The sequence below is a fragment of the Anser cygnoides genome, chromosome 18, assembly GCF_040182565.1.
Source record: "Anser cygnoides isolate HZ-2024a breed goose chromosome 18, Taihu_goose_T2T_genome, whole genome shotgun sequence".
In the NCBI taxonomy this organism is placed as follows: domain Eukaryota; kingdom Metazoa; phylum Chordata; class Aves; order Anseriformes; family Anatidae; genus Anser; species Anser cygnoides.
The window spans coordinates 9,534,468-9,547,326 of record NC_089890.1 but is presented as its reverse complement, the minus strand read 5'-3'; the positions used below and the strand labels follow the sequence as shown (position 1 = coordinate 9,547,326).

Below are 12,859 nucleotides of genomic sequence, written 5' to 3'. Positions count from 1 at the left end.
CAGGGCAGTTACCTCTAAAGAGTGGTATTCAGACAGATTGTGAATGCTTTTCTGATGGAGGTCAGTAGTCTGAAACTAACAGTGCCTAAGGAGAGCAATCTAATGGTGAAGCTAGTAGTAAGGCAGCTCTCTTCTCTGTACACAGCCTCATTCAATTCTCAGTACAAACACTCTGGCTTTCGTAGGTGAGGGTTAGGCCCTACGTTAGGTGCTGTGGGACAGCTTCTAGTGTTTCATTGACTGGGAATACTTAACAGAATACACTTGTGCATTAACAGTTTCTCATGTCTTGTAATGATTTATCATAGGTGCTGTCCAAACTCAGCATCTGAAATTTACAGTACAAAAACAAGTGAGGAGAGAAGGATGAGGCAACCAGAATGGAGGAGTAAGTAAATTGGCATTAACTAGGGTTTAATGTTACTAGCAAGTGTTACTGCAGTGTAGTGTATTAAAACTTAACACGTTTTGTTAGTTCAGAAAGGTCTGTCTGCCTTAATCACTTTATTAGGCTGTTCCTGGAGGAAAACCAAATGAGTGGAATCCAACATCTTGTGCGTTCAGGCCATGGAATAATCACAACCACGCTAAGATGGTTTGACTATAAAGCTCAAGGAGTATCTGACCCTGTTTCAGAGGATATAAGGGAGGGACGGCATGTGAATTTAGAAAGGGTAGTATAGCAACGACCAGTGGATGGCAGTACAGAATGAATAATAGAGAATGCAAACTAACAAAAATTATTCATGTGAAGGCTTGTCCATATTGATTTATGCAGGTTTTAAATTTAAATAGAAGGAAGCGCCTAGTTCTTCTCTGTATAAAGGAATACACAGGCTTATAACTTCAGCATTTCCAAGTATGCAGATACAATGAAACATAGGAAAGGGTTTGAAGGTATAGATCCTGTTGCAGGAGCTGGAAATTTTGTTCTTTTGTGTAGGTGAAGTAAAGCAAATGGCCAAAAGAGTGGCCTCAGGACAACTGGAACTCATTTCTACAAATCCAACCAGTGAATGTACATCTGAAAGTGAAACGGAGAGCATAGAGGAAGTCTTTCAACACATTGCCATTAGGGTCCGAAAAAGTCGAGACCAACAGAGAGAGAGATGGCATGCAGGTGACAACGTTGAGCCTTGGGATGTGGGTTGTGAGGATAGATCTGCATCTGAGGAGAGTGATTTGGAGTCTATGTTCATAAGTTCTGGGGGTAAGGCTGAAAAAAGGATTATTTCATCTCCCTTTTTGTCTCTTTCCATCTCCGAGCAGATTGCATCTTCTGTGATTTTGTTAAAATAATCGGCCATCTTCTCTTCCAGAGTCTCCTCTCCAAAGCAGGTCAATGGCTAAGGCATTGGCTAACATAACGTAATACTCAGTTCTGTTATTTAATAGCTGGATGTAATGTCCAGTGAGCATGGAGACCCTTCATCATCATTAACATATATTGGTATGGGAGACCCAAAGCTTTTAAATCCATGGCTATGCTCTCACACCTTTATTTCTTTTAATTGGACTTGAAAGGTGCTTTTTCTGTAGCAGCATAGTACAGACGGTGTTTTTGTAATAGTTCTGGATAAAGGAACAAGGAAAGCTTCACCTGCTTAGATTAACGCTGTGTTCTGCCTGTCCTTTCTCCATGTTTTTGGCAGGCAGCGTAGTTTTACTCTACATTCTCACTGATGCTACATCAGTGTTCAGAACACTAAATTCGTGTTACTTTTAGCCTAATGATTGTTCCATTGTGACATTCTAGGGAGAAGTTGCCAGTCACCATCACAAGATGAACAAGCAGAATCTGGAATAACTATTCATAAGAGTTTGGTCATTCTTCAACAAGCTGAGATTCTCTCTAGAGTATGTATAGTATTCCAAGAAGTCTAGTTCCTGCTTGTTTTCCCTAAAACGTTTTAGCCTGGTCTCTCCGTGTTGCTCACTGAACTACCAGAACAGCGGATTGTTTCAGTTGTGATATGACTAACAGTCCCCCTGACGTATTACATATAGTGGTTCTGTAAACTGTGAGGAGCGGGAACTGGGTTGAAACATAGAACAATGAATTTATATATTGTTTCAGTTTGATGTATTATTGTCTAACATTGCTGACTAAAATGTATATTCAATAGAGTGAAGAAAGCATCTTAAATGATAACATCTTTCACAGGGGCATTCAAGAGAATTACCTTGTTCCCGTACTTCATCTGCTGACATGTCTGAAGAATTCTTGACTCCAGATTATTTCCTTCCTCCTCCTACTCAGGGAAACACAGATCTAGAGGTAAAAATCACAGACAAGACAGGAATGAACTCTGTTTCAAGAACGTTGGACATAAGTTAAATCACATGTGGGTTTATTAGGCTCCCATTTGATTTGAAGAAATATAGAAAAATGGGAGAATGTTTTTTTTTTCTTCTGAGTATTTACAAAAAGATTTATCTAAGTGGAAGAAAATTTTGACCCTGTTCCTTTAAAAAAATAACAAACAAAAAAAACCACACCCAAACTTCTGAAATACGAGGGGCATGTTTTCTTTGTTTACTAGGAAATTACATAATCTGTGGAGCCTTAAAATTATTCTGGTTTTGGCTGAGAAAAGTTTGAAGCAGCTGATAATGTTAACCTTTTCTTCCCAGCTCTATCAACTATAAGTACTCAGTAGTCTTAAAACAATCTTCATTTCATGAAGACTTGAAACTTGTACAGACTATTCAATCCAATCCATGCTGTTTGATGATGAGCTCTTGCAAAACAATCTCTTCATTCTGATTGTGATCTTCCTGTGTGAGTTGTACTACCCTTCATAGCTTGCCTGCGAGAAATTTGAATTTACTTCTTTTTTTTCCCTCTGCTCCAGATCTCAAATCCTGGGGACAAATTAGAAGACACTTGTGACGTCCTTTTACAGAAAAGGAAATCTGAAGATGCAGGATTGGGTATTCAGGTGTCAGGTAAATGTGCTCTTTCTTCTAAAGACCCTTTGGAGACAGGGAGACAAAATCTTGTACTTACATTTTTGTGAGCAGCATTCCTGTCAGAAGGCTGAAGCTAGATCCTTTAGGGTTGCTTGGTCTCTTCTCATTATTACAGTTAGAGCTTAGGACATTCAGGATTTTGGAAGATGAGATTTGGACATTACAGTCACTGAAATAGCATTGATGCGATGATTATGTTCTTGCGCTGTTTTGGTTTGATAAAAACAAAACAAACCTGTTAGCAATTATGCCCTAAGGCTAAGTTTGTTTTCATGTGACTTGGAATGGTGCTGGAAACTGAATTAGAGTTGCATTTACACATTAATATTCTTATTGCTGTAAGTGTCTTGAGCTTAAACTGTAAGAGCTGAGTTTTGTGTGTAGAGCAGAGAAACGATCTTGATCCTTGCTTTAGTCTGTTGCCTCTCTGAGCGCAAATGTGTAAATGTTGTGATATTCCCTGGTGCGTTAGTGGTTGACTGTCTGGCAGCTGTGGTATGTTTATGAAAATGCATCTTTAAAGCACATTTGTCTCTTGACAACAACAAAGGTCAAAAGAACTAAAAAATTTAATAAAGTTGCAATTTCCTGTTCAATGAGTTATGTCACTTTCCTTTGTACTTGCAAAACCCAATAACAGGGAACATTTGTTATTTGTATTCAGGAGGAAAAATATTATTCTGCGGCACAGCAGCACAGAACTCTGGCAATAACACACTAGGAGTGAATCAGCTTAGCCATATGCCTGTAGCCAGGTAGATAAACTTATTTTCATCGTTACTTCAAGCATAAATCAGGTTATAAAGTGTGTTCTCTTTATTAATTCTGCATATATATCTAATATTCAAATAAGGTGCCAGTGGTGTCTTTTTAATGATCATCTACATGTCATAGCTCCTTGCCAAAAAATCCTAAAAGGACTTTCATGACTGTCATGGGGCTTTGTTTTTTACCGTGTTCAGTATATTTTTTTGTTGCTTAATGAGGGAGTAAAATATGAAAAGTCACGTAGATTACAGTTCCTTTTACACTGAACAGTATATCAGTTTTAAACAGAGCAAAGATAATTGAAATTATGGCTTCTGTCATCTGTTTTAATTTTGTTCTGCTTTGGTTTTGGGGCTCAAGTGGCATGAAGATCATGCTTTTTCTCCTTCCCTCGGAAGAGTCTGATGCAAGCGTGCTCACTACATCTTGCCTGCAGATAACAGTAGCCCATGCTTGGGGACTTGCAGTCTCATTCACCAAACACATGGTTTATCTGCCCAATGTCTTTGTAAATTCTGTGTTCTAGCAGTATGAAGAGATGCCCACCAGAATCACCACCCCATGCTTCAGGTAGTGCTGTGTCTTAAAGAGAAACAGTCCGCGCCCTGAAGGTCTTTCAGCAGTGGTTTTCAGGCTTCTTAAAAGCCCTTAGCCTCCCTGATGCCAGCTTGCTTTGTGTCCCCCAGAGTGAGCAGCTGCTTGGTTCCTCCAGAGCATGGGCGTGAGAACTGCTTTTACTGTTTCTCAGTATTTTGTACTCTCTCCCCTCCCCTAGAGGAAATGAGTTACCATTGTAAAAGGTAAAGGTAGGTAACGAGAATAGTTTACAATGTCAACTAATCAAAGGATGATAAAACAACATAGTGATGTATATTTGCAGGTTTTTATTTAACTGCAGATTTTTATTCAACTTTCAACCTTCCGTTAGTTATGAAACTGCGCGTGTCGTTTAGATGTTTTCTTCTTACTGGATACAAATCCATAATGTGCTTAAAATGGTGCTTTTCTCCTAGCTTGCTCTCTAATTTCTAAGGTTTTAAGCAAAAAAAATAAATAAATAATGACCTGCTGTCTACCTGAGCGAGAAGGTCATCCTTTAAACATTATGAGAGAAGAAAGAAAATGCATTTATTTTCATAATTTTTCTGACAAGATCAATGAATATGACCTTTTCCCTCACTCTAGTGTTGAAGCAGCCCAAGAATTGATATCAAGAGAGCCGCAGGAAGACTCCAAAGAAAAAGATATGTAAGAGCCACAAACTGTTCTATGCTGAAACTGCAGCAAGTTGGTCATTACCATTGTAAATGGTCGATGTTGATACAAAACAGGAAGATAACACAGACTAAAGCTGAGAAGTGGAAACCTGTTTGGATTGTTGAAAGTATATTTTTATCGTGATAAGCTGGGAGATGGGTATAAAAGAGGTGTCACATACAATTGTCCTTAGCTTAGTTTGAAATATTTTCATATTCGTAAGTAATAAGCAGTGTCATTTGGGTGTTCCTATTCATGTTACAGTGTTACTGTAACATTCTTCTTATAATAATAATATTATTAAACATTCTAACTATTCCTTGTCTCTCCCATGTGCGCTACACAGAAGAAACAAAATTATTTTGAAGATTCAACTGTTAGTATGTAGTTAAATAAGTTATATTACAAAAATACTATATAGATATTCTCAGGAAAAATGTGCACAAGAGGTATGTGACTTAACTATTAAAGTCAGCTTTTTTTCACAGATAATGGAAGTTTTGCATAGAAATCACTGACTTGGTAACAGTGAATTTATGATCATTTAATGGTCTTCTGAGGATAACGTAATCTTCTGCAAATGGCATTGGTTTGCTTAATATAATTCCAGTCCAACAGACATTTTTGCTACTTGAACGTACATCACTTTTGTGCAGATCTTTAGCAGTTTCAGCTTATCTGTGTAATTTTTTTTTAAAGGCTCCTAAGACCTTATGTTATTTTTAAGAGATTTTTAATTTTTGTTAAATGTTTAAGGTTTTCCCTTGGCTTTGGATACAGTCTTCTTCCTAGTGGTTCACATTTGAGGTTCTTGTCCTTTCTGGAGGTAGTTTCCTGTGGTTGCTTTTATAAAAGTTACTAAAACGAAGAAATTCTGTAAAGCAGAGGAATGCTATTAACCTTTTCTGTCTCTGCAAGATCATTGAAGATGTTGTTCTTTAGCCTTTGAAGAACTCTTTGAGAAGTTGTCAAAGTGATTGTCTTGCTTCCTTCTGGAAAACTAGATAAGACTGAACAAAAGTAAAGTTTAAAGAACCTAAAAATAGCAGAAATTAGTGATTCACAAGTGTAATAACTGGCTATTCTAACTGTCAGAACATCTTTCAATACTTCAGATCAGTGACAGATATTCAGGATTTGTCAAGTATTCCCTGTGAGGAGGAGAACTACTACAAGAATATAAATTGTAGAACACCCAGAGTGAGTCATGCACCCACAAGTGTCAGCACTCCACTCAGCTCAGGTAACAGCAGCGACAAAAGAAGGGAGGACCAATGAATTGCTTAAACCTTCTACACCAGAAGTCAGACCTTTCTGCCAACACTTCCTAACGTAAAAGCTGTGTATGCAAATCATGGAAACTGCATTCATTTAAGTGCCAGCACAGAAACGTTAGGCTTGGAATAAGTAATCATAAGAAAGGCTGTACCTGTTGTTTGAAATCTCATTGTTTTCGTCTGGATAGTTAAAACTTTGTAGGTAAGGCCTGTCTGGTCAAAAGCAATCTCTTAAGACACTAGAACTAGAGGAGAGTTTACAGACTGACAAAACAACTATCTGAAAGGCCTGTGAAAAATAATCACTTGGTAGTTGATGCTTACGTTAGCCTTTGTCGATCAGAAGTTGTTTTAAAATTGAAGTAATACTTGTAGAACTTCGTATTTTGAAGACAATGTAAAAAACGCTTAATGTTTAGACTGTTGATAAGATGATCTCAAAGTTTGTTGAGCTTTAATTTGTTACCCTTAAAGCAACACTTCTGTTTTCTTTGTACTTCATTAATTTGGTTTGCTATGGGAGTCTCATTTAGTAAAGTTTTGCATAAATAATGTCTGAGTTGAAACTCCTGGGCAAACAGTTTGGACTTCGCTTAAAGATCATTTTATGGACAATAATCTTAGAGTTTCTAGTTCAGGTGCCTGTTCAAATGCAAGAAACCTTTTCCTACTTCCATTGAAATGTGACCAAGATAATAATTTTCTAGCTTTGCTACCATCTTTCCATCTCTCTCTTTTTCTTTTTAATTCTAGAGGAAAAAAAATCAGTAGCCTTTAAGAAATACAGACACAGCCATGAAGTAGCTTTGGATTCTTCCTCTTGTGGTTGTCAAGAGGTGTCCTCTGCGGTGTCCAGGATATTCACTACAGCCTATGAAGAGGGAAGGAGCACTGAAAATACCTCTGCCCCTGTAGAAGTTCATTCATCTGGATTGAATGAGCCTGTAAGTGAAGGAAATTACACAAATTACACAAATGTTGGGCTTCCCATTGTACCTAATCCTGTGCAAATGTTGACAACCGTCAAAATGGCCTTGCCTGCCCTATCCTGGCCTTCTCAGCATTGGATCCAGTAATCTTGCAATACCAAAGTGGGTAAGTATCAGCAAAATGATTGGGTAGGAAAGGTGTGTTCTTGTTGGAAGAGTTTTGTTGGTGAGTTGATCTTCTGTGTCTACAGCAGGTGGCTTATCTGAATGGTTCAGAATTCACAACTGAACTGGTGAACTCCAGGTTTTTAACTTTGTGGAAGTGGGGATTTGAGTGAAAACAAATTTTGTGTGTGTGTATTCAAGTTTTCTTGTGAAACTGAAGGATTATCACAATTCACTGGGGGAATATAAATGAGTGTAAATAAGCAATTCCATGAGGAAAAAAGTTACAAGTAGTTTGGATGCAAGTAAATGTTCAGAAAGCCCTTATATTATTGAAGATGTTTGTCCTTTGTATTGCCTGCAGACGTGGCATAATGTTATCAACTTCGTTATCTGTCTTTGGAGCTGACGTTTTTCAAGGTTGTTGTAGTGATTTCTGGTAATATTTTTGGAACTGAAGGTGTTCTGGAGACAGAACATTATCTTAGCTGTTTTTCCAGGCAGCTTACGTATAGAACAGTTGCTTTTATGCTTTTCCTATTCAGTGTTGGGGTTGTCGTTTAAAGATTAAATTAGTTTGTTCAACCAGAACAGTAGTAACTGCATTCAGTGTCATCAGGTCAGCTGTGTCTTTAGGCTTGCGTAGCAGACTGTTAAAATTCATTAAACCCATTAACAGCACAGTGCTGCCTTGACTGGCTCTGTAGAGAGATTTGGATGTGTCACTTCCTTGTCTAAAACTTTCTTCTAGGATCAAGTGCTTGAAGTACCAATTTCCGTTTTTGAAGGACTTGCCTTTGATTACAAATCCTTGATTTTTTGGGGGATTCTTTCGGTAACTAGATGTGCCTGGCTTTAATAATTAAAGATTCAAAACAGAGTGGGAAAATGAGAGATGTCAGAACTGTCCTTTCAGAGAATTCCTGTCCAATTGTCTGTACACAGTGTTGAAATGAATAAAGAGTGTGTAGCTGACGATATCTTAATGATCAAAAAAAAGATGAGTGAAAAACAGCCTAGGCAAAATCTGACACATCTGGCTTACCTGGATGCTACCTTTTCCATATTCTGAACACACTGAAGAGCTTATTTAAAAACTTAAGTAAGACTTTAATTAACACTTTACCTCATTTTGGACATAGTGTATTAAAGGCAAGGATTGGCGAACAGCAGTTCTTCAGTTTACCTTTTCGTGTTTCATTCTGTATGCTCTTACACAGGGTGGATTGTCAGTAGTTGCTTCATCCTTGAGAAGCACCGGGAAGGCATCTGGTAAGTCTCTTAAGCCACTCCCCAGCCCAATTAGAGTGATAAAAAATGGATAAACAGATTTGAAAAGCAGTTTTGCTTACTGTTTTTTTTCTGGGCATCTCTTTGTAGGGATAAAAAACTTTGCATACAATTTTGTATTGTTAGTGATTCTTGAGTTGCAAATTCTGTGTTTGCATCTGCAGGCTAAGATCTCTGATCTCTAATAAATCTCCGTTTGCCGTGTAAATATTATTGGCCTAAAACTTGCAATGCAAAATTGAGAGCTGTATGTGCAAGTCTAGCTCTGATTTTTCCATTCTGATGATACTTAAGGATATTTCATAAAAAGTGAATGAGCCAGGCTCATGGAGATTGATAAATGATATACGTCAGCAAAATACTGTCATACTCTAAGCTTATATCACAGTTATTAAGAATTAATCACTGCTAATTAACTAAACTTTTTTTTTCTTCTCTCTCAGCACTGTCACAGGCACCTAACCACTTCATTGATGATCTCCCTCCACCAGCCCAAGAGCTGCTGGATGACATTGGTAAGAGACACTTCATCCAAAATGGTATGAGACTTGCCAGCTGTGTTTTAAAGCCAAGGACAGTACAGTACTTCAGTACACAATCAGGATTTCTCCCAAATCATTCACTACTTAAATACACAAGAGCTTCCAAATTAGTTGCAGTCAGGTCAATGAATAGGAAGTTAGGCATCAACAGCTTGAATAACTGGCAGTTATTTAAGTTAGTCCTTGAAGTTTCTGCCTTTCATATAATGGTTAGTTAATGCTGACGACAGCAGTTAGCTTATTGAGTATAGATGTATTTAACTCTGAGATGAGTTTTGTGTAGACTGAAGTTTTCAAAGGTGTCGTGGAGCTCTGCATGTTCTTCATTAAAAGCAATGCCAGCTGAGTAGCTGCATCCGTCAGGTATTTTTGCAGAGCTTAGTTTCAATGATATACATTTATTTTTTTAATCATATATGTCTTGAGCCAGAACACAGAGTAAAAATCTTTCATTATTTTTACTGGTATGGGTTACAGAAAATTTTCTCTTGGTTAATCAGCAGTGAACTTCCTAAACAAACACCAGACAGAAGGATAATTAAATGTATATAGGTCCTGTGCTCTTTTAGAAATGAAGCATGTAGACAATTCTAATCTTTTTATTACCTTATTCACCAAAACAGGGCTGTGGAGTCTGTCACCAACTGAATACGTAATGGCCAGAGACAATTTGTAAGATTAACATACAGACTAACTATAGATTATGTAAGAGTTTTCATGGAGTTTTGGGTGGATAAAGAAAGTGGTACTTTGAATTTTATAGATGTAAGGAAATATGCTGTTTTTAACAGAGTATTTAAAGCAGCAAGATTCCATCACTCAAGAGTTTGAAGAGAAGGGATTATTTGACCATGGAGTGCAAATAAATGGTTAGTTGATAATAGTCCTAACATAGAGATTACAAATGGAAAGTAACTTTGCTGCAAAATAACTTGAATACTTTGAAAAGTTAATACTTTGAAAAACTTAATTTTCAGCTTTTTTTTTTTTTGTATTTGTGGTTGCTATCTTGGAAAATTCAGCAGAAATTTGAGAGGGTTCCCCCTTTCTCGATAAGATGATACGCAGTGTTTTCACAAACAGTACCTCCTGCAGCAGTGTTTGCTGTCTTTCTCTGTGCATTCACCTCTCTAAAGTCTGCAGAGATCTGTTATAGAAGGCTTGCAGATTTGAACTATCAGAATTAATCTTCTACTTTCGTTATGCCACTGTAACATATGCTGCGTTCAAACGTAAGTGATGAAACCCACAAAAGTATAGATGGTGAGCAGCGGATGTAAAATAGAGCTGAAGTTTCCGCTCTGAAAGGGCGGTTGAGTTGAAAGTAGCCAGTACACACGAACCACTTATGTTTCATATTCACCATCATGAAATAGTGCTTCTGATCTCGTGATGTCAGAAAATAGCATCTCTTGGGGTAATCAGTGTTATGTTTCCTGTTCTGTTATAAAGGTACCAAAGATAGCAGCGGTAAATCTTTGTGCTTCTGAAACTGCAAATAGTAGTAAGTGGGAATCATTTTTAGATGTACAGCAAGTAAAGTCAGAGGAGCAGAAAACATAAATCTTTATAGACTCTGCATTTGTTTCCAATGAGTCAGAAAGTGAAGAGCAGTTTTTTGTATTTTTTTTAAAAGGGCAAAATATGAGTTAGTCTGTAAAAAAGCTAAACAGTATAGTCACTTGAGAATAATACTGGCACTTATTTGTGTTACCCTACAGCTTTGTTAGATCTTTTCCCATTTAAAATTGTTACCAAAAGGATAGAAGCTACTGTGACTTTATTCATAGGAGTATCTTGTTTTTAGGTGGCAAGGAATGCAGCAGCCTGTATTGCTTGCTGTTCAATCACTGTGGTTTTGTTGTATTTGCATAAAGTACAGCTATTTCAGACTCCATTTTTGTGACAGCCTACTGCTTCCTGCTTATCATAGCTTAGCAGAAGGTGGCTGAATATATTCACATGCTGTAGAGAAGAGAACTTAGTGAGATAAGTCTTGGGGTGGGGGGGGGAATATCATTGGATTTTGCTAAGTAGGGTAACAAAGCTAACATCCACAGGTTTTCTTTTGATTTTTCTTCAATATCTTGGATTGTAAGGCAAGAGATTAAAGATTAATGTCCACATGCATTTTTCATTTTAGTACGAAGCAAAATGTTCACTCTTCTGAATCTAAAAATGTGTTACAGTAAAATATTTATCTAGGTCTTGCTATTGGCCGCCTATGACTGTAGATAATGCGAACTTAATTGGTAGAAGATCAGATGACTGAGGAAAGAAAAATTAAAAAGTAGACAACTGAAAGTTTCCCAAGTGCAGTGAATAAAACCACAATTTATTTAGTATCTTCCTTTCGTAACTTTGCTATTAAATTCTTTCTGTTTATGTCAATAGTTGCTGGTCAAATTAAAATGGAAGACAGAGACACAAAAAAAGAAATTGAGCAAAATGAGAAGAGAGATCATAGTGTATTGACTAAGGAGGCATTTAATTTAGCAGAGGAAACAGAAAGGTAAGAAAAAGACAATGATAATGGCATATTTAGCTTTGAATTACAAACGTTTAGAACATTCAATGCTTACATTAAGTCAACTCTCCTAAGAACTGTGATCACTTCTACTGTTTTCTTTCAGAATGGATAGTATTAAACTTGCCAGCATTCATTTAAAACCTTTTATTCAACAGGGCTCACTCCACTCTTGACGACGTTTTAGAAAGAATTCTCCATGCTGTTCCTGCAGATGAGGAAATCCAAGAACAACCTCAGGGACATGCCTTTGGGTTAGCTGATAATTGATATTTTGTTCACAAGTTTCTTGTTTATCTTCTGTATACAGACCTACGTGGGACTTCAGGAAATGGAGTGTCATTCTTCAGACAGTAATGTTTTGGGGAGCTCCACTTGGAGGCATCATTCAGAACTTTCAGTATTAAATTGGAGGGCAAAGAATATCAGGCAGTTTCCTGTAGTTGAAAAGTAAATGCTTCAAACAGGCAAGGAAGTGCATCGTTTTTACAGAAATTTGAGATAATTTGCCAGAATGGTAGATTTTCTGAGGTAATGAGAAGAATGTATATTAAGAGAATAAAATCATGAAAGATCTTTAGGAAAAAAAAATCTTTAAAGAAGAGTTCGAGAAAGCCAGTGTGCTTGGCCACACAGAAAGAAATGAAGAAAATGGCAGGCATCGTATCTACATCATTTTAAGAAAAAAATGCATAGCCCAAATAACTTTTTTTCCTCTTAGAACCAAAGATAAGAGCTTTAAACTCTGAACAGCTCCACAGTAAATGCCAGTGAGCAGTCATAAGTCATTCTTAACATATATCTTACTAAGGAACACAAGATAGTCTTGTGTTCAGCATCAGGATTTTTTAATATAGAAGGCAAACTGTCATGATAATCAGGAGGATTTTGCTGATAGGGCAGTCTGATTCCTGCAGTGTGTATATATAGCTGTGTTCATAAGTGGCTCAATCCAAAGCCCATTCACACTCATAGTCAAACTGCTTTTATGTAATGCACACAAGGGATCATTGGAGCCTGCTTATGGATGTGAAGGTAAAGCACATCTGTAGACTTGGTGGGGAGTGATTGTTCAGAGGTTGGTGGGGCAGATGCCCATTACAGGTCAGGGTAAAAGTAAAAAAGCATCTG

At 37.3% G+C, this 12,859-nt stretch overlaps 1 protein-coding gene across 8 annotated transcripts in view; it reads left to right on the top strand.

Annotated features, from left to right (window-relative positions):
- The window catches only part of TEX14 (testis expressed 14, intercellular bridge forming factor), a 30,261-nt gene that overhangs the window by 14,184 nt on the left and 3,218 nt on the right, over window positions 1-12,859 (top strand). For 5 of the 8 annotated variants that reach the window (XR_010825671.1, XR_010825670.1, XM_066979550.1 and 2 more), the window contains 14 exons: window positions 309-388; window positions 944-1,210; window positions 1,757-1,857; window positions 2,165-2,278; window positions 2,856-2,949; window positions 3,638-3,728; window positions 4,927-4,989; window positions 6,114-6,241; window positions 7,029-7,219; window positions 8,590-8,641; window positions 9,103-9,174; window positions 9,993-10,070; window positions 11,596-11,713; window positions 11,887-11,982. Coding sequence is in view for 6 of the 8 variants with exons in the window: in XM_066979550.1 (XP_066835651.1) it covers window positions 309-388; window positions 944-1,210; window positions 1,757-1,857; window positions 2,165-2,278; window positions 2,856-2,949; window positions 3,638-3,728; window positions 4,927-4,989; window positions 6,114-6,241; window positions 7,029-7,219; window positions 8,590-8,641; window positions 9,103-9,174; window positions 9,993-10,070; window positions 11,596-11,713; window positions 11,887-11,982 (1,545 nt within the window). In the remaining 2 variants the exon portion in view is untranslated. Of the gene's footprint in view, window positions 1-308; window positions 389-943; window positions 1,211-1,756; window positions 1,858-2,164; window positions 2,279-2,855; window positions 2,950-3,637; window positions 3,729-4,926; window positions 4,990-6,113; window positions 6,242-7,028; window positions 7,220-8,589; window positions 8,642-9,102; window positions 9,175-9,824; window positions 9,965-9,992; window positions 10,071-11,595; window positions 11,714-11,886; window positions 11,983-12,859 lie in introns of those variants that run through there. The other 3 variants (XM_066979552.1, XM_066979551.1, XM_066979553.1) reach the window with 3 other exon arrangements.